The following is a 24,359-nucleotide window of genomic DNA, read 5'->3' on the forward strand; positions in this document are numbered from 1 at the left end:
AGAGAGCTGAAAACACTTGGTGATAGCAGTGTGTCACCACCCCCCAGAAGCTAGCCAGGTCTTAGTGGTACAAAGTCCACGTACACATTCCAAGGCATTGCTATCAGCTTAGAGCTAGCAGGCAGGCAGGCAGGCAGGCAGGCAGGCAGGTCCAGGACTGAACTCCTGTGTCTCCTGCTGGTTTACAGGAATCACGGTGTTGTACACATACACCCTCAGCTTACCATCCCTTTTGGCCACATGATGTCAGCAGCCTGGGGTGCTGGGAGCATGCTCTGGCATTATCACAGCAAACATGCACTTAGAAGCTATTTAGTTGACTCCGAAGGACCTGCCATGAGGCTATGTGACCCTGAAGCCATGTAGTGCCCCAAACTCGGGCGGGTCCACTTTACCTTGGCCCCAGAAAATTGCATAGCAGGTATGATGATATAGTGTCACCTGCCTGGCAGGAGGTCACAGAGGCTAATAGGCACCCAGAGTCTTGCTCTCTAAGTCCTTGTCACAAGGTAGCATTTTCTCACTAAATGCTGCTTAAAGGAGTGGGTGATTTGAGATTCCCCTCTGTATGCTGTGAATATCATTGGCTAATAAAGGAACTGCTTTGGACCTATAGCAGAGCAATAGGAAGACAGCAATAGGCAGGGGAAACTAAACTGAATGCTGGGAGAAAGGAGGATTTAGGGAGAAGCCGTGGAGCCGCCGCTGGAGACAGGTGTGCTGAAACTTTGCTAGTAGACCACAACCTCGTGGTGATGCACAGATTGATGGAGATGGTTAAATTAAGATGTAAGAGTTAGCCAGTAAGAAGCTAGAGCTAATGGGCCAAGCAGTGACTTAATATGGTTTCTGTGTGATTATTTCTGGGCTGAGCGGCCGGGAACCAACTAGCGGCCTCCTCCAACAAGTGGGGTAGGAGCTGCAATATTACAGGCTAGTGAGGTGTGGCATCCTAGATGGGTACGTAGACGTTCGTTGGAGCCTCCCTAACCCAGAACTGGTGAGGTGATGAGAAGAGAGAGGTAAGTGGGAAAGAAGGGGGCAAAGACTCCAAGGGTTCACGCCAAGAAGAAAATGCAGCCTTGACTCATTCTCCATATATGTTAGTTCAGCCCCTTGTGATGGGTCTGACTCAGGACGGCCAAGATGGAATCTCAGTGCCACTTGGGTGGTACCGACTGCCCTGCATTTGCAGTCAGACCCCACTGGCTGCCCCGTTTTGTCGTTTTCTAAGTCCACGCTAGGGCAACCTTTCCCACGGTTTTGTTGGTTTGGTGTATATGTCTGTGTTCTGTTGCAGGGACATTCACCCATTAAACTCCAATTTTACTGGAGCTGGCCCAGAAAGACCTTGGTCCCAAGGGTCCTCTGAAGGACACGTGGATAAAGGGACATGATTGGTAGGACCTGGGAAGTGCTGGGCATGTGGTCTGCCTCTGCCCTGGTCCCATGCACGCTGGAGGCTGAGTTCATTCCTGTGACAGTTTCCCTGTCTCTCAGAGCAGACTCACTGACCTGGCAGCGTGGAGCCACACAGCCTGAAAGGTGTGTTCCCTTTTGACAGCACTTCACGTGTCAGGGAGATCATTTTGGAGATTGTGATTCATCTTCTAATCTGGGCCTGAAAGGAAGGAGGCTCAGGGCAGGGCCTGCACCTTCCTGCCTTGGAGGCCCTACTTACCCACGTGTTGCTTCTAGCCGCTGTTTTATGAGCAGTCGTGTGTCTCTGCCACCCAGGCTCGGGGCACAGTTGAGCAGGTGTTCATGAACTGGGCATGTCTCCGGAAACTACCCTACAGTTCTTTGCCTGAGTGGCTGGCCACGTGCCCTGGGCTGTTCTCAGGTAACTGAATCATGCCAGCATCAGGTGTTGCTGGAGCAGATAACTCCGTCCTCCTTCGAGTCTTCCTCCCGTCCTGAGCGGGAGAGGGGTCAACAGATACATGAGAAGATGGTACCGCCAGTGAGGTCCCCGCTTAGCATGAGTCCCGCGGGTACAGATATGAATCTGGGGGCAGGGGTTGTGGTTGTTTTTTTTTAATATTCCATAAAGTCTCTTGGCAAACACATGATCCAAGGCCACAGACACAAAAGACTATTCATTTCTAAAAATAAGGTTGATTTTCCCCCCCTCGTCCTAATAAAGAACAACATGCGTATTTTTGAGTTAGGCCAGGGTCAGCCCACCTTCCTAAGCCTATGGGAGGGTGGACTAGAGTTCGTGCATATTCGTGCATAATGGAGTGGCCTCAAGATCTTTTCTCTCCTTCTTCCTTTGTGCGGTATTTGTCTGGCTCCCACCCTGGCGGGCTGCACACACTTCCTATTATTGCGCATTCCTGAGTGGGGCCACATCCTGGAGACGGCGTTTGTTTTGATGGCTGCTGACAGTGTTCCAGGAGCAGACTGGTTCTGCAGGGCACCATGGCCTCCTCACCAGCCACAGGCCTCCTCTTTATCCCCTCAGTTAACGGCCAGAAGCCTTGTGCTAACTCACAGACATCCAGGCGGAGAAGGCCTTCTGCTCCGGTGGCTCAGCTTTGTCATGGACCCTATCACTGTCCCCAAGACCGTCTCGCTTCACATCCTGACCTGCCGTCAGTCGGCACACGCTCGCCGTGAGAGTAGCTTCCTGGAGTCACGTTCCTGAGGTTGGTTTCAAGGCCATTACTTCCGGAACACGCTGCCTGCAGCCGGGCACCTAATATATGTGTAGCTGGCACATGAACCCACCCCCTTGAGGTCTTTTTCATGGACACCAGCACCCATGGGGTGACACTGAGTCTGCCAGGCAGGTTTCTGCTTTCAGCCTGGGGTGGGAGATGGGGTCACAGAGAGGGGGCCCTTGCATTCTCCCAAAGGGAGACTGAGAAAGTGGAATGTGCTCAGAGATGGTAACAGATCGGTGGCTAAGAACTTGAGTTCCAGCTCAGAATCCCCTCCTTAAACTCTGGCAGCGATGACACTGTTAATCCCAGTGCTGGGAAGACTGAGAGGGTCAGATCTCTAAGACTTGTTGATTCGTCAGCCTAGACTAATTGGCCAGTTCGAGGCCAATGATAAACCTTGTTTCAGAAAACAAGGTAGATGGCCCCTGACCTCCAAAGACATCTATGCATGTGTGCACGCACACACACACTCATACCACACGCCTACATAAGACAGGGGAGGCTGCGAGACTGGGGTCCTTTGCAATTATTTTCTTATCCTGTTATCTGGGACTGAATGATGAGGCCACAGCCGTCAGTTGTTCTGGAGGAAGATGGGTGCAGAGGGAACCACGTGGGTGTCCAGTCCAGCCTTGGTACATGGGAACAGCAGGCCAGTGTGATAAAGCCAAGGACACTCGTTGCCGAGATCTCAGACGAGTCATCCGACCACCAGGCTACCTCCTGACGCCACATGAGTGCCCAAAGCCACTTGCACCTGGCCCATCCATCACTCTTCACCTGGCTTCCCCATCCCTCTCCACATTTCCGGGCTCGGAGGACGTCTGGTGCCTGTCTCATGATAGCAATGCAAGGGTCAGCTTACCTCATACGGTGGTGAATCTTGGTTGTCTACTTGACAGACCTGGGCAGAGTAAACCTCAGTGGAGGAGTTGCCACCCTCAGATTGGTCTGTGGGCATATCTATGACCCTTTTCTTGGTTATTAATTAATATAGAAAGGTCCAGCCCACCATGGGTATCACAATCCATGGGAAGGTGAGCTTGGACTCCGTGGAAAAAAAGGACTGAACGTGAGCCTGGAAGCAAGTCAGAAAAAAAGTCTACTGTTTTGTGTTAATTTCATTGGTTAAATAAAGAGACTGCCTTGGCCCTTTAATAGGACAGAAAATTAGGTAGGTGGAGTAGACAGAACAGAATGCTGGGAGAAAGAAAGCCAAGTCAGGCAGTCGCCATGATTCTCCCACCAGACACAGACGCAGGTTAAGATCTTTCCTGGTAGGCCACACCTCGTGGGGCTACACAGATTATTAAAGATAGGTTAATCGAGGCGTGAGAGTTGGCCAATGGGAGGCTGGAGCTGGTGGGTCAGGCAGTGTTCAAAAGAATACAGTTTCCGTGTAATTGTTTTGGGGCATAAGCTAGCCAGGCGGCCCGGAGCTGGGGCGGCAGGGAAGCGGCCCATCGCTTCTTACTATACCTTCATGGTTTCAGCCTCAAGCTTCCGCCCTGAGCCCCTGCCTTAGGTTCTCTCGGCAATGGAATATAATCTATAAAATGAAGTAGACCCCTTCTGCCCAAATTTTCTTTGGTCATGGCATTTATCACAGCAAGAGAAACCAAACTAAGACATCCCAGTTGTCACTAGTTCAGGAGAATGGTTGAGGGGACCTGCAAGGGCACAGTCTCCCTGGGGGCTGATTCGAATGCCATGTGCAGAGGGCTGTTGGCAGTGGATGAAGGCAAGGGCAGGATGCAGCTGTTCAACAGGGGCCAGGGAAGAGTGCTGAGAGGACATAAGGCCCCCAGGATGTCTGACTGGAAGTCCATGGACTGAACCCTTGGCTGGAGTCTGAAGACCCACCAAACTATTCTGAAGTTGGGCTGAGTCGGTTTCTGCCCCAAACCCCGACTACTGGGCCACAGCAGAGAGAGAAAGCCCAGGCTCCTGTCAGCCTCCGAGTGTCCTTGGAGGGCAGGACCTTTTCTAAGGTCCCTCTGATAGTATCTGCTGAGTAAATAGATCTTTTTTGAAACTCACATGCCAGCTCGCTCCTACAAACCCCAGGCTTGGAAAACTCTATATTTTTGTTTGGTTTTGGCTCCAGGTGCTAACGGCTATGAGCTTATCTCTGTTCCCGCCACAGAACATGGCTTATCAGAGACTGCACACCTTGGGAGACAGAAAGTGCAATTGAGAAGGCTCAAGATCCATTGCCTTCAGAATCACAGCAGGTCAGGGGAAGTGGTGTGTGTGTGTGTGTGTGTGTGTGTGTATGTGTGTGTGTGTGTGCACCTGTTCCCGTATCCTCATATGTCTGTCTGTTAGTGAGAGAAATCCTGGCTCAAGAGGCTGGTGTCAGTGTCCCAAGGAGGTGGACAGGTTTCTTCATGGTCTGTGACTGCAGGCCGGATGAGGAGGAGCGCAGCGTGGTGTGAGCTCTGCGGGCACTTCAGTTTCAGGGGAGCAAGATGCAAAGCTCCTTGGTAGAGCTGGGAAGCCATCCACATCCTCCAGTCCCTCTTTGGAACTTTCTTTTCGAGTTAGAGACACGCAGGGAAGCATGGTGCTGCCGGAGTGGTGCTCAGCTCATCAGAGGGGCTGCCCACACCCACTAAGTCATCCGTCATGGCCTCTCCAATGTCATTTTCCTGCTAAGATGTTAAGAGGGTGTTTGGCTCCCAATTCACAAGCAAACGCTATAATTCAACAATCTTCTCTTGAGTTCTTCACGGAACTTCCATGACTCCCAAGTGGAGGATCAGGGGTGGGTGAAGTCAGCAGGTGCCCTGAGCACGTTTCATTTGCCGAGTGGGAGTTAGGGGAGTTTCCATCTGAGTCCTGGGGACAGCTCAGGGTAGGGGGAAGTCTGAAAGTGGCTGATTGGGGGCTTCTGTGTGACTCTGGCCTTTTCTTATCTTCTTGGTTCCATTCCCATAATAGACCCCCAGAGTCATCCAGGAAAAGGTTTGCTCCGGCCAGTTTCCTGTGGCCTGCTGATTGTGGCGGCCCGAAGGGGAAGGTGTTGCCTGGGAAAGACTGACTGTCCCTGTTCGGGAATCTCGGTGTTTCTGCTTGGTGTCTTACCTTGCATGCTACAAAGAGCCCCCTGCTTCTGCCCTCTGTGCCCTAGAAGAACACCAGGCGAAGCTGTGCACTTGAGCTCAGTCATCGCTAACCCACCCTCGTCATCTCACTTTCCAGGGGCCAGAGAATGACTTTGTTATTCAGCACAGGGGCCACCCTTCATCCCGTGCCACAATTCCGGATTGGTGGGAGATCAGACCTGAGGGTGACGCTGTCCTCTCTGGGGACACTGCTCACCCGCATCTTGAATGGGGCAGTTCTGTTGGCCTGAGATGTTGCCATAAATCACCCCTTCACTGGCATCTAACAAAGCCACAATGAGAAGCTCTCTTTCTGGAAAAACAGGTGTCCTCATGAACAAGGAGCTGAGACTCTCCGCTCTTCAGATGTTCTATGTGTGCAGTCCTATCCCTGGCACTGTAACTCGGCACTCTGGACCCTGAGTACCAGGGATGCCCATGAGGTTGCGTCCGCAGGTGGTATCCACTCAGACAGCTGCACCCCATCCTCCAGGAACACCTCTGAGGTGTTGTGGTCAATCTCACTGCACTACCTGCTCCAAAGAGGTCAAGAGTTTGAGACTGTTAACTCTGGTTTTGCAGATCAAGAAATTCTCAGCTAAGAAGGAGATGGGCCCCTCTCAGGGGCAGTCCTGAGGACCTGCCAGCCCTTTCCCGCCCAGCAGCTACCCCCCACCCTAGCCTCCCTACAGCCCAGCATCCAAAGTTGAGCACTGGGCCGAGACTGAATAAACATTGCTGATGATACAGGAATCGGAGCAAACAAGCCTTCTCTTTTTGCCAGCTGCCCCATTAACAGAAAACCCTTTTAAGGGCCCATCTGGAAGCCAGGTTTTTCCCTCCCTGAGCAAACTGAGATGACCAAAAGGAATGTGCTCAAGAGAGGGCTGCTCTGGGGGGGACCCAAGCACACTGGGGCCTGGTCATACGGTGAAGAATGAGCACATGGAGATCAAAAGGTGTTTGCCTGAGCCAGCCTTGAGGTCCACACAGCAAGGCAGCGCACAGCCACACGGGCCCCTTTCAAGGCTTCTGCACAGAGGCCAGGGCCACCACGGACACAGCTTCCCACAATAGCTCACTGTGGCTGGCTGTTCCCCGCCGAGCTGTGCTTGACAACCATGTTTCTTGGAACACCTTCCACCTTCAACTTAGACTACCTCTCAGGGTGGAGGGAAGTGTCCTTGAGCACCGTGTCCCTACAGCCACGCTAAGGGTACACTCATGTTAGGGGTTTTAAGGAAACATATCTTTCGGACACTTCAGGGTCTCAACAGCAACATGAGACTAGCAACCCCTGACTGGCCAGGAGATACAGCCTGCGTCTGTAATCAGCTAACAGCTGCCCATGGCCACTGCACACTCCTGCGCTCTGCTCCTAAGGATGTGTGGGGCTTTGAGGGCAAGCCAGCTGCTCTGAGCCATCAGGGTCCCAAAGACAAGAGGGTATTAAGAGTGAATAAGGAGGGAGGCTAGAGGGTGTGCTGGCTTCTGGATGGATGCTGTGTGTGCACTAACTTAGTTAATTATATTTTATAGATTGATTTCGTGTTGGGGGACACATGCCACAGTGTAAGTGAACATCAGAGGACAATTTGTGGGAGCTGGCTTTCTCCTTCCCACATCTGAGGCTCTGGGGATTGAGTTCAGTCGTCAATCGTGATGGATGGATGGCACCTTCCCCCGCTCTTCCATTTCCCTGGTTCTTACTGCTTTTGAGACAGGTCTTCACTCTGTGGCCCAGGCTGGTCAGCCCCTAACTTGTGGTAATCTTCCTGTTTTAGCTTCCCTGGTTGATAGGATGGCAGATGTGTGCCAACACACCAAACTTGTGTGTGTTTTCCTTTCCTTTCCCCCCTTTGTATGTGCGTGTGCATGGGGTTTCATGTATGTATATGCATGTTTTCCTGTGTGTGGGTGCACATGCATGGACCTGGATGTGGAGGCCTGGTTTTAATATCAGGGATCTTTCTCCATTGTCGTTCTACCATGTACATTGAGGCAGAGTCTCTCAGTCTAACCCAGAGCTCCCCCGTTGAGCTGGTCTCCCTAGCCAGCTTGCTCTGGAATCCCTATCTCTTTCTTACAAAGCAGGAATTACAAGAGGATTTCCACACACACCCACCTAGCATTTACCATGAGTTCTGAGGATTTGGACTCTGGTCCTCTCATGCACGCAACAAGCTCTGTAACTGCAGAGACATCTCTGCATCCTCTGTTGTTGTTAATGCATAAAAGATACGGAGAAACGCATCCATTTTTTTATTGATATTTATTGAGCTCTACCTTTTCTCTGCTCCCCTCCCTGCCTCTCCTCTCCTCCCTTCAATTCTCCCTCAAGGTCCCTATATTCCCAATTTACTCAGGAGATCTTGTCTTTTTCTACTGTCTACTTCCCATGTAGATTAGATTTATGTAAGTCTCTCTTAGTGTCCTCATTGTTATCTAAGTTCTCTGGGATTGTGGTTTGTAGGCTGGTTTTCTTTGCTTTATGTCTAAAAACCACCTATGAGTGAATACATGTGATAATTGTCTTTCTGTGTCTGGGTTACCTCACTCAAGATAATGTTTGCTAGCTCCATCCATTTTCCTGCAAAATTCAAGCTGTCATTATTTTTTTCTGCTGTGTAGTACTCCATTGTGTAAATGTACCACATTTTCCTTATCCATTCTTCAGTTGAGGAGCATTTAGGTTGTTTCCAGGTTCTGGCTATGGCAAACAGTGCTACTATGAACATAGTTGAGCACATGTCCTTGTGGCACGATTGAGCATCCTTTGGATATATACCCAAAAGTGGTATTACTGGGTCTTGAGGAAGGTTGTTTCCTAATTTTCTGAGAAATTGCCACACTGACATCCAAAGGGGTTGTACCAGCTTGCATTCCCCCCAGCAATGCAGAAGTGTTCCCTTTTCTCCACAACCTCTCCAGCATAAGTTGTCATCAGTGTTTTTGATCTTGGCCACTCTTACAGGTGTAAGATAGAATCTCAGAGTTGTTTTGATTTGCATTTTTCTGATGACTAGGGATGTTGAACATTTCCTTAAGTGTCTTTCAGCCATTTTAGATTCCTCTGTTGAGAGCTCTCTGTTTGGGTCTGTACTACATTTTTTTTTATTGGATTATGTGATCTTTTGGTGTCCAATTTCTTGAGTTCTTTGTATATTTTGGAGATCAGCCCTCTGTCTGATGTGGGGTTGGTGAAGATGTTTTCCCATTCTGCAGGCTGTCGTTTTGTCTTGTTGACCATGTCCTTTGTTTTACAGAAGCTTTTCAGTTTCAGGAGGTCCCATTTATTAATTGTTTCTCTTAGTGTCTGTGCTACTGGGGTTATATTTAGGAAGTGGTTCCCTTTGCCAATGCATTCAAGTGTACTTCCCACGTTCTCTTCTATAAGGTTCAGTGTGACTGGCTTTACGTTGAGGTCTTTGATCCATTTGAGCTTGAGTTTTGTGCATGGTGGTAGATATGGGTCTATTTTCATTCTTCTACATCAATTTCTTGAACTCTTAAGAAGTTTGGGTCTCCTTCTCAGTTCTGTTCAGGTTTGGAAAAAGAACTTCATTTTATGACCATTTTACTGCAAGAAGTACTAGCTACTTTCCCCGTTTATTTTACCTTGATTTGTGTGTGTCTGCCCCAAAGCACGTGTAGGGAAGTCAGAAGCCAACTCGAAGGAGTCGGTTCTCTCCACTGTGCGGGATTCAGGGATTGCACTCAGCTTGGTGGCAAGTGCCTTTGCCTGAGGAACCATCTGGCCAGGCTGGGACTCTTTGACTGGTAATTTAAGAAGGAAAAGTTCCACTGTCCCCAAGGTCACCTCAGTGCTGAGGCTGGTTCCCAAATTGTTCTGTAGGCAACATGGCTGAAGATGGTAGGACATGCCATGGACAGGCAAAATGATGACTTAGGTAGGGAAAGCCCTTTGGGGTGGCTCCCAGCTGCCCACCATTCAGCCATAACCCGCGATGGGACACCACATAGCCCAAGGCTGCTGAGACCAGGTCTGGGAGACGCTAGTTCTAGGTTCCACACAGAGGAAGCCTCAGTCCAATTCTTATCGAGGAAATGACTGGGCAGAGCTCAGGACAGACAAGCACCCCTCTCACCATGACTGTGGAAAACAGGGAAGGCCTGGGGCGGGGCCTTCAGCCAGACACTCCCATAGGTCAATTGGGAGAGCAGCTGGGGTGGGCTGGTCCCATCAGGGCCATGAAAGAAACTGCACCCAGCTCTCCCTGACAATCCAGACTCTCCCACACTCTGAGACCTGACTGACCCTTGGGTTCAAGGAGAGGATGCGAGAAATCGTGCACATTCAGATTGGCCAGTGTGGCAACCAGATCGGATCCAAGGTGGGTAAGACCAGAGTCGTTCACCACAGGTTGCAGCCAAACCAACAGATGCCCAGGTTCCCAAAGGAGGAGGCCTAGCGGGTTTGCAGATACTTGTTAAATAGAAAGCTTATTAAACAAGGTCTTTTAGCAAAACCATTAGAGCTAGAGTGTTAATTAATGTTAATTTTGCCTGTAATTGTATGTGTAAATGGGTATGGGAGCCATTTTGCTTTTAGCATTTTAGAAATGAGCTTTCCACATCTAAAATCAGTAATTTGTTTCAAGAGTTTTCTGAAGCTTTTTGGGAATTTTTCTTAATTTAAAATTGTGTTTATTATAATTTGTGTGTGTGTGGTGTGTATGTATTGTATTGTGTGTGTGTGGTGAGCGTGTGTATGTATATGAGCGGTGTGTGTGGTATGTATATGTGTTGTGTGTGGTGTACGTATGTGTGGTGGGTGTGTGTTGTGTGTGGTGTGTGTGGTGTATGTTCTGTGTGTGGTGTGTTGGGGGTGTGTGTGTATATGTGGTGTATATATGTGGTATAGTGTATGTGTTGTGTGTGTGTGGTGTGTGTATGTGTACGTGGTATATATGTGGTATGTGTGTGTGGGTTCAGGTATGGTGTCCCAGAATGCTCAGGTCCCTAGGTTTGACAGCTCCTTTACCTGGAGAGCCATCTACAAAGCACTGTTTAAAACTGCCTGTCACTACTATTATGATCTGGATTGTCTATCTGGGAGGGTGGGTGCAGTCACTGCTGAAGCCCATTCTCTCCTTTCACCCCAGGGGTTGAACTCAGGCCTTCCAGCTTGGTGGCCAGAGTCTCTATCCTGCTGAGCCATCTTGGAAGGTTTGGTTTGTTTTTTTGTCAATACCCTGTCACTGTGGTGCCTTATGCCCCCCAAATGTTCTTTTCAAAATTTACTCTATGGCAATTTTACATTTTAATTAATTAATTTAGTTTTTCCTGATGGGGTTTTTTCCCTGGCTGTCCTGGAACTAGTTTTGTAAATCAGTCTGGCCGCAAACTCAGAGGTTCACCTGCCTCTGCTTCTTGAGTGATGGAATTAAAGGCATGTGCCACCACCTCCTGCATTATTTTTGGGCAATTTTATACATGTATATATTGATCAGATCCACCCCTACCTCCTACCACTATCCCTGGACACTGTAATACACCCATCTACTACCCCCTTCACTCACACACTCCCGGTTCTGTAACCCACTGAGTCCAGTCAGTGCCGTCCGCTGATCTACTAATGAACCTCGTCTTGATTTCGTATTGGTAGCCACAGATTCTATGAATTGGAGTGTAGTGGTCACACCATGTCTGGAAGACATTTCCCAGTATCCTCCACCCTCTGGCTCCTTCTCCGCCTTTCTGTCCCTTCTTCCTCAAGGTCTCCGAGCCATGGGTAGGCTGTGGTTCATACTAATGTTACAAAGAAAACTTAGGACGCAATAGAAAAGTAAAGAGGCAAACACGGAGAGAGTGATTAAAATATTCTGGCATGTAAATGAGTTTCCCTCTCAACCCCCACTTCCTCCTGCGCTGCTCTGAGTGAGGGTCTTGACTCCTTCCCTTGGAGACACCAGGAAGGCAGGCTCTGGCAGTCAGGACTGCCACTCCTAATTTTAAGATCAACAAGAGATCTGCAGCACCTATGGAGAGAGCTCCCTGTGTTTCTTTGAAATTACTTTCATGTGTATGAATCATGTGTTTAAAGCCACTGCCATGAAGGGCCTTTGTTCCTTCCGAGCAGTATCACTAACAATAGTCAAAAGTGGGACCAGCGGCCAGCAAGGTGGCCAGTGGGTAAAGACGGTTGCTGCCAAGCCTGATGATCTGAGTTCGATCCTCGAGACCCCTGTGATAGAAAGAGAACCGATTCCTACGAGCTGCACTCTGACCCCTACTTGTGTGCTATGGCAATGTGTGCCCCCCACCCACAGAACCAACAAACAAATCAGTATAAATAACACATTGCAAAAGCGGGGAATCCCCCAGGTACCCACCTGCTGTAAGAACAGGTGAAGCCATAGTACTCAACTCATTATCCTAATTATATTATATATATTATATATTATACTGAAAGAACAGGTGAAGCCATAGTACTCTACTCATTATCCTAATTATATTATATATATTATATATTATACTGAAAGAACAGGTGAAGCCATAGTACTCGACTCATTATCCTAATTATATTATATATATTATATATTATACTGAAAGAACAGGTGAAGCCATAGTACTCGACTCACTCATTATCCTACTATTTTATTATAATAAACATAATGGAGCTTTAAAAAGAAAAACCTTTGGGTGTGGTAAGACATATGTTATGAGAATTTTCCTTCTTTGCCATTTTTTTGCATGCAAATTCAGTCATATTGTGTATATTGTGTAACCTTCAAAATATCTTTCGGCTTGTAAAACAGAAACTCTGCCCTGTTGAAACTTGACTTCGTTCTTGTCTTGTTCCCTTCCCTGACAGCTGCCCTTCAGGTCTTTGTGCATGTGTGCCCTTCCTCATTTTGAGCTGAGCAATGTGTAGTGTTCAGCCGAGGGATGGACCTTGCCGGCTACCGTATGGAACACAGCTGTGGAACACTAGAGAAGGCTCTTTTGGTTTTGGTTTTCCTAATTTTATTTATCTACCTTTACATTTTTATTCAGATTTCTATTGTTTCTTGAGTATCTTCCTTTACCCCTAACCCATTTATCCCTTATTCCCCCGGTCAGTATCTTATGTATACCTGCCTGATTTTATATGACTATATAAACTCCAAGACACAGCAATGAGAGAAAACATGCAAGACTTGCCTTTGGAGACTACCTTAGTCCTCTTAATACAATGGTCTCTAGTTTCGACCATTTTCCAGAAGGTGATAAAACTTTGTTCTTTGTGGCTGAAAAGAAAATCCCGCTGTGTAAAGCCACATTTCTTCTGTCCAACACTCTACTCGGGGACTGGCCGGTCGGTCCCATTACTCAGCTGCCATAAACATTGCCACAGTCTACAAGGATGAGCAAGTGTCTCTGTGCTGTGTTGGCGTGGAGGCCTTCAGGTGAAGGAACACCCAGGGAAGCTAGAGCTGGGTCGCCTTGAATGGAAGGTCTTTGAGTCTGGGGCAAACACTGTCACTGAGTCAGAGTGTCTTAACCAATGGAGAAGTGGGGTGGGGAGGGCTCAGGGACACTGCTCTGACCTTAGATGATAGGGTGGAGAGAGGCCCTGGGGAGGAAGTGCAGGAAGGATAGGGATCAGCTGCTCCCGCTGCCTTCGGGATTGTGCCATCTGGTGGCTGGAGTCCTGGCCATGACTTTGCATCGGGACTATAGGAATGTTAGGGAATGTTCTAGGCTGAAGAGATCTCTTTACTGGAAAAGCTCTTGCCATGGAAACAAGAAGACCTGAATTTAGGTCCCAAACGTGCACATCGAGAGTTGTGTGTGCAACTCCCTGCTTGGGGGAGGCAGAGGCAGTCAGCTCTTTGGACAGCCTGATCAAGGTCAATGAGTTTCCCACTTCGTTTAAGGCGAAGAGTGAGGGAGCCGCCAGATCTCGACCTCTGGCCTCCACACTCATGTCCACACAGCGTGTGTCCTCTGAGCCGTCTCAGAACATCTTCCTACCGGTTCTTCTGCTCTTCACAGCCCCTTCGAGCCCGGTGTTGTTCTGTTAAGAGCGTAGCTGAGGCAGAGGTGCCGCTTACAAAGTCAGCTTGGGAAAATACCCTGGAGATTTAGACTCAAGGGAAGGTGTTTTCATTGCACTTTAATGTGAGAGCTTTTCAGAATGGTCTAGTGAGACCATTCCAGTAATCTTCTCTGTATTAATAAATGCTGTGGGCAGGCAAGATGGTGCAGCGGGTAAAGGGGCTTGCCGCCAAGCCGGATGGCCTGAGTTACATTCCCAGGGCCCACATGGTAGAGAAAATTGACAACCACTGATTGCTTCTGCACACATCAACAAACATGCATACACACATGAATGAATGAATGAATGTGATAAAATGATGTTCTCAGCAGGGGGTGATGGTGCATACTTTTAATCCCAGCATTTAGGAGGCACAGGCAAGCGGATCTGTGAGTTTGAGGCCAGCCTGGTCTACTGAGTAAGACTGTATCCCAAATGCTGTATGCATGGGTACATAGGATGTTCCAAACAGCTCCAAGACATCAGCTACACATAATTCTGAATTAGGAGTCTGTCGGATGGTCAAATTCTATTGTCAGGTTGTGCAGTCAGGCCTTGGTTATGGACTTCTGAAGTGAAGTTCATGGAAAGAAAAAATCCCCAAAGTGAAAGGAGCACCATTGTGAAATGAAATAAGAACTCAGTTTGTTTCCATTTCCTGGATCGGCACTTCTCCGGGTCAGACCAAGGCAAGGGGAAGTTTAAGCTCCCTCATCTGAAGTGAGATTCTAAAAGGACCAGCTGTAATGCACTGGGGTTAATAGCAAAATCCAATTTCATGTGCTTGACATTTCACGCCAGGAGTTTAGAGAGATCTAAAGCACAGCCTTCATAGTCACACTTAGCGGAGGCAAGGAGAGGAAGAACAAGAAGGAAGTGTTGGGCAGGGTCAGGCAGTGCCCAGAGCAGCAGCATCTTCACGGGAGCCATCCCACCCTTCCTACTGGACTTTTTCTTATTCCATCTATTTATTTATTTGTGTGTATTTGTGTGTGTGGGGCGCGTGTGCACGTGCAAGAGAGAGTACACAGGCCATGGTGTGTGTGTGGTAGTCAGTGTGTGTGTGGTAGTTTGTGATTGGTTCTTGTTGGGAGCAGTGAGACCCCAGATCCTGAATTTCTTGTAAACAACTTGTTTTCCCCTGATCTGAGTGCCTACAGCTGATCTGAGCACGAGACCTTCAGGAGTTCCTGATGGCAGGAGAGTGGTTTCCAGTGGGTGTGGCTGGGGCGTGGCTATCTCTATATAATGTGCCCCTGAACACAATAAAGGGGGCATTCTTGGGGAATTCAAGGATGACCCGTGTCTCTGTCTCTCTGTCTGTGTGTGTTTGTGTATTTTAACCTCCAGCCCCCTAGCCTGAAGCTCACGAACTGGGTAATAGCGCACGGAGTGCAGACACGGGGGCGGGCAGTTCTCCCATTCCACAAGGTTCCAGGGACTGAACTCAAGTCCTAAGGCTTGGCGGCGGGGCCCCTCTGTTGGCTGAGCTGCCCCAATGGCTCTTCCTTCCCCAGGTCTCTGAGCTAATTTCTCTCCTTCTGCTTACAGTTCTGGGAGGTGATCGGAGAAGAACATGGGATTGACCCTGCTGGGGGCTACTGTGGGGCCTCCGCCCTGCAACTGGAGCGGATCAGCGTTTACTACAATGAAGCCTACGGTAGGTAGGGCTGGCTGCTGGGCTGGCCTATCATTTGGGGAGCACGGGCAGAGGAAATGGCCCAAGTGTGAAAGACTGAAGTCCCAACATGGAATTGGCAGATAGGCAGGGTCACAGAGTCTAGTTAGCGGGTGCCCCACTCCAGTGCAAGGGGCAGAATGGGGGTGCAATCACCATGCTAGCCAGTCATTCCCCTCAGGAAGAGTGGGAATCCATGTTCTTAGTGAGACACAGTAATAAGAGAAGCAGAGCTTTAAAAAAAGCTATTTTTACAGATCTGTGTCATGGTAGTCTGGGTCAGGTATGATCAGGTATAGATATTAAAATGTCTACCTACCAGACTTCTCATGGGAGGCCTTACCCTTTCTGAGGAGTGGATGGGGGGTTGCCTAGGGGGATGGCAGGGTGAGGAGTGGGAAGAGAGGAGGGAGGGGGAACTGTGGTTAGTATATAAAATGAAAAAAAAAAACTTTTAAATAAATTTTTTTTAAAAAAAAAAAAAGAAGGAAAAAACTGTCTCCCTACCTAAGGCCTTCTTCTAGAATACTCATGGTTTTTGGTCAGTGCCCCAAGGATCCATTTTGAGTAAACATCAACTTTTAGAAAAATCGCCATGTGCTGAGCTGTTCCTACTAATCTGCACAGGTAAAAAGTATGTGCCCCGAGCTGTCCTTGTGGACCTGGAACCTGGGACGATGGACAGCATCCGATCCAGCAGATTAGGAGCCCTCTTTCAGCCTGATAATTTTGTTCATGGTAGGTTTTTTTTTTTTGCTTGGTGTTTTTTTTGGGGGGGGCGGGGGGTGTTCCCAGAAGCTTCTACCAGGAAGAGCTGAGGATGCCTTGTGGTGGGGCCCTGCTCACCCCATCTTTCCCCCTCCCGCTCTTCTCTCCGGGTCCTAGGTAACTCAGGAGCTGGTAACAACTGGGCCAAGGGCCACTACACCGAGGGAGCAGAGCTGATCGAGAGCGTCCTGGATGTGGTGAGGCGGGAGAGCGAGAGCTGCGACTGCCTGCAGGGTTTCCAGATCGTGCACTCTCTGGGTGGGGGCACCGGCTCAGGCATGGGCACCTTGCTCATGAACAAGATCAGGGAGGAATACCCAGACCGGATCCTTAACTCCTTTAGCGTCATGCCGTCCCCCAAGGTGTCCGACACGGTGGTAGAGCCCTACAATGCCGCCCTGTCCATCCACCAGCTGATTGAGAACACAGATGCCTGTTTCTGCATCGACAACGAGGCACTCTACGACATTTGCTTCCGCACCCTGAGGCTGACGACACCCACCTACGGCGACCTCAACCACCTGGTGTCCTTGACCATGAGTGGCATCACCACCTCGCTACGGTTTCCCGGCCAGCTCAACGCGGACCTGCGCAAGCTGGCGGTGAATATGGTGCCCTTTCCTCGTCTCCACTTCTTCATGCCGGGCTTCGCTCCACTCACGGCCCAGGGCAGTCAGCAGTACCGAGCCCTCTCGGTGGCTGAGCTCACCCAACAGATGTTTGATGCCCGCAACATCATGGCCGCCTGTGACCCTCGCCGCGGTCGCTACTTGACTGTGGCTTGCATCTTCCGGGGTAAAATGTCCACTAAGGAAGTAGACCAACAGCTGCTGTCCGTGCAGACGAGGAACAGCAGCTGCTTCGTGGAATGGATTCCCAACAACGTCAAGGTGGCTGTGTGTGACATCCCACCCCGCGGGCTGAACATGGCAGCTACTTTCCTGGGTAACAATACAGCCATCCAGGAGCTCTTCACCAGGGTCTCCGAGCACTTCTCGGCCATGTTCAGAAGGAAAGCTTTTGTGCACTGGTATACCAGCGAAGGGATGGACATAAGTGAATTTGGGGAAGCTGAGAGTGATATCCATGACCTGGTATCTGAGTACCAACAATTTCAAGACGTCAAAGCAGGGCTGGAGGAGAGCGAAGAGGACAGGGAGGAAGAGGAGGCAGAAATGGAGGCAGAAGATAAGGAACATTAGCCAGGAGAGAGGCTACAGGGCAGCCATTTTCTGTAATTTCTCCAAAGATCTGTGGCTGTCCTGAAGCCCTTGGAGCCTGCCCTCCCCTTGCCAAGGGGAGGGACAACAGGTGTAGGTGGTAGTGATGGTTGGGAGTGGCAGGGCCTTTGGCAGCCACTACGTCATCACGTGATTGTGCTTCTCTTTAAGCAGCAAGCGAATTGACTGTAGTGAGCCCGTTTGTTTTTTGGTAGCTATAGGTAGACCCCCAGATGAAGCTTGCCAGGAGTCCTTTGCAGCGGATGGTCCTCTCCAACAGGTGGTAGTGATGGTTGGGAGTGGCAGGGCCTTTGGCAGCCACTACGTCATCACGTGATTGTGCTTCTCTTTAAGCAGCAAGCGAATTGACTGTAGTGAGCCCGTTTGTTTTTTGGTAGCTATAGGTAGACCCCCAGATGAAGCTTGCCAGGAGTCCTTTGCAGCGGATGGTCCTCTCCAACCCTTTAGCAGCGTTGTTGGGTACCTGATAACCAGGGCAGCTCTGAGGCCCCCTTTCCCAAACCCAGCAAGACCCGGTGTCTGAAGAGTGTGCAGGAGGCTCAGGGCCAAGGGAAGTGTGAGTCCACCTCCATGACTGCACTGTGTAGCCCTTATGTGCTCCTCGGCACTAGCTGGAAGAAGACCAAGGGAAGCCAGAGAAGCCCTGCTTCTCCTCTCAGCTCCCGCCGTCCAAAAGCCTAGGGAAAACAAAGCATTCTCATCCTCGGACCCTGGTCTCCCAGTAACTGGCTCTCAACGCATTTCTCTGTGTTTCTCGTTAGAACTAGACGCCAGTGTTCACTAATGACTGTCCTGGTTTTCCTCCCAACGGCTGTCCGTAGATGCTCTTTATTTCCCTCAGCAGTCACCCCTGCAGCTCCTGTTCCGCCTCTCCATTCTCTGGGAAAGGGCACGAGGCATGCCCGGCAACCATTTGGATGCAGGAACGCAATGCCGCAGTGTCCTCCTTGGTGACAGGGGACATGGGCTCATTAGGGAACTTTATAGTTCAGATTAATTTGCAGAAGTTGCCATGGACATTTGCAGGATGACACAGCTTTAACCACTGCAGCTGTAATCTCACATCACGACAGGACTGAACACACAGGAGCCCAGGCAGCCTTCCGTAACCTCTCGGCTGCAGCCTACCTAGGTCGGAGGTGCGTGGGGTCTCAGTGGTCTGCAGCTGTCATGGAGGAGCTCTTTGACCTCTCCAAAGGGAATTGTTTGCATGAAAGTGGGTCCTAGCGTCTTGGTTTATCCCTGTGGTGCTGGGGATGGAACCTAGGGCCTTGTCACCAGCCACTCTCTGGGGCCTGTTTATAACCAATACTGAATTGGCAGGTGGGCGGCAGTCTCTTCAGTTAGGCACCGGGAAGAAATAATTACAGTTCACAGCGAGAGCAATCAGGCCCCATTGTTGGTGTGACTGACCAGGCTCCTGTTTATTTTAAATACTTTCCACTTTGGTACGGATTGAGAAGCACAAGTGTTTAGTGAGAGCTGCACCTCCCCATTCTTCCTTAGATGCTAACAAGGCTTACAGCCCACCACTCTGCAGGAGTCAGCTGCATGCTTACCGGGATGCCTTCATTCTAGCCTGTGGAAGGTGATCCCACAGATGCAAAAAAGAGGCCTCATTTTTTTTTTTTAAATTTATGACCGTTTATACTTGTTCACTAAGTCATTGAAGTGCGAATAAATTCCATTTTAAATGACCAAGTCATCTCATCTCTGACTCAGCAAACCCCTTCCCTTGGAGTTTGACCACTCAGGCTGATGTGTCTCACCTGACTGTTCTAACGGCACAAGGAGATTACAGTGCCAACTGACGAAAAGCCCAGGGACACTGGGTCTCTTCCGTGGTATGGTTGCCACGGTGACATCTGCGTAGCTGAATTCAGGAGCCGGAAGACTTCGAAGCTCCCTGGATCCCTCTGCTCTGACACCACTGGTTACAGACCCCATCACTTGTCCAGTTGTCCTGTCACCCCAAGGTGCTGGACCCGACTTTACTTTATCCGTGTTGCCTTAGTACTTAATCTTACTAGATCAGACTCTCAGGATCTTTGACGAACAGTCATTTGGTTACTTCAATCCTTGCCCCAAGTCTCATCTCTAGTCACCCCAACTAATGGCTCCCTGAATCAATTGTTTACAAAGCTGGAAATCCTTTAGCTCTTTGCTTATTAGTCAGCCTGGTTATCCTATGGCCCACGAGTCAGCTATCCCACCGCTGGGTACGGGAGCTGCTTCTTGGGGCCTTAATCTCAGAGAAAGTGGTCAGCTAAACGCTGCAAGTTCTTAATATCAGGACTTCAGCAGATGCCACGGCTCCTAACCTTTCAGGACCACTACCGTCCATTCGGTTAATGTCCCTCCTTAGGCACCCCGTGCTGAGAGTCCACTGAAACCCACAGGGGAAGTGTGTGTCCGTCTTCAGCCTCACGTGACCTGAAGCACGGATTCTAGCTATTTCTCCGCTCTCTAGAAAGTTACAGTGTGTGGTCAACTTTGCAGTAGCTCTACTCAATTAAGAGCCTAAGAGGGTCCAGGTCATTATTTTTTTTTTTTGAGACAGGGTTTCTTGGTGTAGCTCTGGCTGTCCTGGAACTAGCTCTTAAAGACCAGGCTGGCCTTGAACTCAGTGATCCTCCTGCCTCTGACCACCACCACCCGGCAAGAGGGTTCCCGTTTTAAAGAAAGCCAAAACCAAAGCCCTTTGTTCCTAAACACTTAACTGATAATCAATGTCCATTCAGACATGGTCAGACTGCCCTACCCACTGTGAAGTGAGGTGATTGGACTCCCCTACCCACTGTGAAGTGAGGTGATCGGACTGCCCTACCCACTGTGAAGTGAGGTGATCCGACTCCCCTACTCACTGTGAAGTGAGGTGATCGGACTGCCCTACCACTGTGTCCAAACTGGTTTTAGCTGGGTGGTGGTGGTGCGCGCCTTTAATCCTACCACTCTGGAGGAAGAGGCAGGAGGATCTCCGAGTTCAAGGCCAGCCTGGTCTACTAGAGCTAGTTCCAGGACAGGTTCCAAAGCTACAAAGAAACTCTGTCCCAAAAAACCAAATAAATAAATAATCATAAGTTTTAATTGAACCTCAGCCGTCAACACAGGACATAAGGTATTGATCGGCTCTGCCTCATTTCCGGTGACAAATGCACCCAGAAAGTAATAAAAGGTGAAAAGCGTTTTGTCTGGATAAAGTCTAGTGTTAATGACTCCTCTCCAGGTCTGTGCGAAGCGAGGTGAGTCATACAGTTTGTTCCTCTAATGCTGTTCTAATTGTTTCGGTTGGGCTACCGGCTACCTGGAAGCACCCAGAGCCTTGGTTTACCGTGAACGCGATTCAGAGACTGGGGAAAGCACAACCTCCACGACGGTGTCACATTTCCATCGATCATGACACTCTGATAGAGTGAAGCAGTGCTACCACAGCAGAGCACACAGGTCGTGGTCCACACGGTCACACTCGCATTACTCTGTGGAAAGTTCCTATTTAAAAATGTACAGCAGAAGCGAAATCCAGCAGACATGAACCATGTCATTTTATTGGCATAGTCAATTTATCACCAAGGGCAGTTTTGTCCCCAGGAGGTGAGGGTGATTTCAATCTGCCATAGCAGGTACCCACGTCTTCACCGTGACGACTCAGCAGTTCCGCTTCAGCCAGTGCCTGCGGAGACAAGAAAACGCAACAGTTGCTAGTTTGCCTTGTCTGCCTCACACCCACCCTGACTGGAACCTGCTGTGTCAGCTGTGGCACAGCTGGAGTGACCCTAGGCCTGGGCTGCCTGTCCTTGAGTAAATCATTTCTACTGTGACAGAAACAACTTTGTCCTATAGCTCCCCATCCCCCAAGCCAGCAGACTGGGGTCCTCCCTGCAGTAAGACATCAAAATAGAGACCACACATTTTTTTCTTTCAGGAGCCAGACCTGCCTCTCTGACCCCAAGGCTCCGACAAAGTCACTGGGGTCAGCCACTGACGGGCAGCGTGCCCGCAGGCAGGTGAGGGGCTGTTCTGATTCAGCTCACTGTGGAGAATCAACAGTCTACCAAAACCAAGGTTTTACAGGTCCAGATTCTGATTAGACTGAACCAAGAAAAGGGGCTCAATTCAAAACACTGCACCCCCACTCCCTGGTTTTCAATAAAATATTTGTTAATTCAAGATGAAATGAAAAGTGCTTAGGGCAGGGAGTTTCAATCAGGCCAGCTGCTCGTGGCATAGGCTGCGGAGCACAGACGGCCGCTGCGGGCTGCAAAGCAAATGAAATCTGAAGAACATCTCTCTGATAACTGGTCTTGCTTAGCTTTACAATAACAATGTAAATAAAGTAGCTGGGAGATCAAATCAGTCTGAAGAACCGTGGCCTGAACTCAATGACTCAGCACGGCACAAGACCGCACCTTGACAATTCCCCACAGCGCTGCACAGGTAAAACGAGCCAGGCTCTGAACGCAGGACAGGGCTCACCCAGGGCTGCCAGCTCTCCCTGCTCAGTAAGTCAGCAGGACCCTGCCTGCAGGTGTGTGCGGGCACAGCAGTGGTAGGGGAAGGAACAGGCAAAGAACTGCCATTTCTTAGGTTCCCAGTCGGTTACCTAACTCCAAGAGCAATCACAATGGGGGGAGCTTACCCTCCAGTTATTTGATTGTGTGCAGATAGATGAACCAGGTTTAATTAAAATAAGATGGCTTTCTATCTGAGGATGCTAACTGCACTGAAAATCAATGTGCCAATTATTCTGCTTGTCGGGGCTGTCCGGGGCACTCTTTCATCATGCCATGAGCCCTCTCAGGGCTGCAGTCGCCAGTGTCGGGGCAGAGCTGCGAACCAAAGCGAGTTCCGGTGAACCCGACCAGGCGACTCTCACAAGCCAGCCACTCACCGGCTACTCCTTCTTCACCTTCACGATCTTTATGCTGCTGCCGGACGTCTTCTCGGCGTTAGCTTTGAACTCGGTCTTCAGGGCATCCCTCACTGCTTTCGCACAGATCTGGGAGAAGCGGATGTAGCTAGCAAAGCGAGAGAGAATACGAAAGGCTCGTTACCAACAGCTGGACAATGCTGGCATTACGGGAGACATCTTGGTTTTCTTCCCATACTCTTACGTTTGGTTGGTTACTATGGTAAAATTGGATTGAAAACTCAGCGACACCAAAAGTGATCTATACGAAGGAGACAGTCAGAACTGTGCCCCAGATTGGCTGGCATCTGACTGGGAGGTCCTAAGTTTTCTTCTTGGCAGTGTATGTTTTCACACTGAGTTAAAATGAAGGACCTTTTAAAAAATCCCAGTGTAGGAAACAGCAAAATGTGAACATAGCTCTCACATGCATGATTCCCCAGCTTGTTGCTGTATTTAAGTCGTTTAACTATTTAGAAACAAACTTTTGAACTAAAGCAGTGCTTTTATGGTCAGTTATCTGAAGGCGTTCACACCTGGCCTGCAAGGGGCTGGGAGGAGGAAGGTGTGCAGTGTGCAGCTGTGCGGATGCCGTGGGAGATGGTCAACATGGGGCACCTACGGCGGGCCCACCTCTGTCGGGGCACTGGGCCACGGCCTGGAGTATGACCTTCTGGGAGGAGAGACCAAGTGTCACAGGGGTGGCTGCTCACAGGGGCTCAGCACAGCTCTGCACAGCTCTGCAGACTGGGGAAAGGTCACCTGTGTGAGGCCATGACCCCGTGACCCCGCGGCGTGCCTTGTCCACGGCGACGCCATCTTGGCAGGTGGCCGCGTGGCTTGGCCATCGCGCGCGGCCTGCTGAGGGCGGGCCGGGCCTCCCCAACGCCGTCCGGGCATACCTGAGTCCAGCCTGCCGCCAGTACGCCACCATGGTGTCGCGAGTGGGACGTGTCGGGCAGAGTCGCGGGGTCGCTTCAGAGTCGCTTCAGCCGGGACCGGCTGCAGGAAGGTCAGGCCGCCGGAGTACCGGAAAAGGCGGGGTGCGGGCCCGCCAGTCACCGCCTCATCCCGCCCTCGCCGCAGCCGGGAGCCAATGGGAGAACCGGTGCCGCCCGCTCATTGGCCAAACGGCCTCCGGAAACCACGGTCGAGCGCGCGGACACCTGGGAAAGTGAGGCCGCCGCGTCCCGGTCACCTTCCCAGGTGCGGTGGCAGAGGGCGGGGCCTTCTCCACGGGGCAGGACCGAGGCCTCCCAACTTGGCTGGCCCTGCGTTTGTGCTTAGACAGCCATCTAAGAACTGTGTGGCAAACCAAGATTTACATCACTTTAAACTAGAGTTTAAATAGTCACTAGTGCATCAGACCCTTTCGGGTGTGACTCCACCCGAAACTTTGTCCAAGAGTAACACAGAACAGTGTTTTGTTTAGCTGGGACGTTAAAAGTAGCTTCGTTAAAACAAACAAACAAACAAACAAAAAAAAAACAAAAAAAAACCCCTTTCATTAGATGTAACCTACTTTTATAAACGTCTCAAGAAAATTTAAGCTAAGGAATGTTTTGAAGTAGAAAAGCAGGAATTTTAGAGCCATTTAAAAGTCTCTGTGGTTTTGTATGCATGTTAACCGGTCTCTCTAAGAAAACCAAGTAGAAGCCCATCCCATAAAAGGCAAAAGGCAACCCCTCCGACAATACTGCAGTATCAGAGCAAACAGCAGTGATTGACAGTCCCGGGCTGTTTCTGCAGTCCTCTGGCACCCTAACCAACTGCAACCTTCTAGAGGTTCCTCAGGGCACTGTCCGACCGTCCGTGTCGTCGTCGTCGTCCCTCCCCCCCCCCCCAACACCGGGAGGGAAGAAGAAAGCACCGATAATCCAGGTGACGTCTGAGTCGTCCCAAATGACGGGGAGCTCTTTTCCCATAAAAAAGATGCTTTGTGGTCA

General features: G+C 49.9%; 2 protein-coding genes across 3 annotated transcripts; one reads left to right on the forward strand and one right to left on the reverse strand.

Moving 5' to 3' along the window:
* Positions 1-10,021: 10,021 nt before the first annotated feature.
* Positions 10,022-19,204, forward strand: Tubb1 (tubulin beta 1 class VI). Of its 2 annotated transcripts, none has more exons than XM_075963957.1 (4): positions 10,022-10,131; positions 15,372-15,480; positions 16,126-16,236; positions 16,384-19,204. In XM_075963957.1, the coding sequence occupies exons 1-4, from the start codon at positions 10,075-10,077 to the stop codon at positions 17,466-17,468; spliced, it is 1,362 nt and encodes a 453-aa protein (XP_075820072.1). In that variant the 5' UTR covers positions 10,022-10,074; the 3' UTR covers positions 17,469-19,204. The 2 variants fall into 2 exon arrangements, with proteins under 2 accessions (XP_075820072.1, XP_075820073.1); XM_075963958.1 differs by lacking the exon at positions 10,022-10,131 and adding an exon at positions 15,109-15,197.
* A 1,821-nt stretch (positions 19,205-21,025) lies between these two features.
* Atp5f1e (ATP synthase F1 subunit epsilon) lies at positions 21,026-23,471 on the reverse strand. The gene is made up of 3 exons (XM_075963264.1): positions 23,316-23,471; positions 22,396-22,522; positions 21,026-21,177 (listed from the first exon to the last, which is right to left on the reverse strand). The coding sequence occupies exons 1-2, from the start codon at positions 23,345-23,347 to the stop codon at positions 22,399-22,401; spliced, it is 156 nt and encodes a 51-aa protein (XP_075819379.1). The 5' UTR covers positions 23,348-23,471; the 3' UTR covers positions 21,026-21,177; positions 22,396-22,398.
* Between the last annotated feature and the right edge of the window lie 888 nt (positions 23,472-24,359).

This window comes from Microtus pennsylvanicus, chromosome 2 (assembly GCF_037038515.1).
Source record: "Microtus pennsylvanicus isolate mMicPen1 chromosome 2, mMicPen1.hap1, whole genome shotgun sequence".
NCBI lineage: Eukaryota > Metazoa > Chordata > Mammalia > Rodentia > Cricetidae > Microtus > Microtus pennsylvanicus.

Bases quoted from the DNA above. Each gene is read 5' to 3' on its own strand.
- Tubb1 (XM_075963957.1), top strand. From the start codon at position 10,075: ATGCGAGAAATCGTGCACATTCAGATTGGCCAGTGTGGCAACCAGATC. The intron at 15,481-16,125 runs GTAGGTAGGGCT...TAATCTGCACAG, and splicing joins TTACTACAATGAAGCCTACG to GTAAAAAGTATGTGCCCCGA. The intron at 16,237-16,383 runs GTAGGTTTTTTT...TCCGGGTCCTAG, and splicing joins GCCTGATAATTTTGTTCATG to GTAACTCAGGAGCTGGTAAC.
- Atp5f1e (XM_075963264.1), bottom strand. From the start codon at position 23,347: ATGGTGGCGTACTGGCGGCAGGCTGGACTCAG. The intron at 22,523-23,315 runs GTATGCCCGGAC...TCGCTTTGCTAG, and splicing joins TGGCGGCAGGCTGGACTCAG to CTACATCCGCTTCTCCCAGA.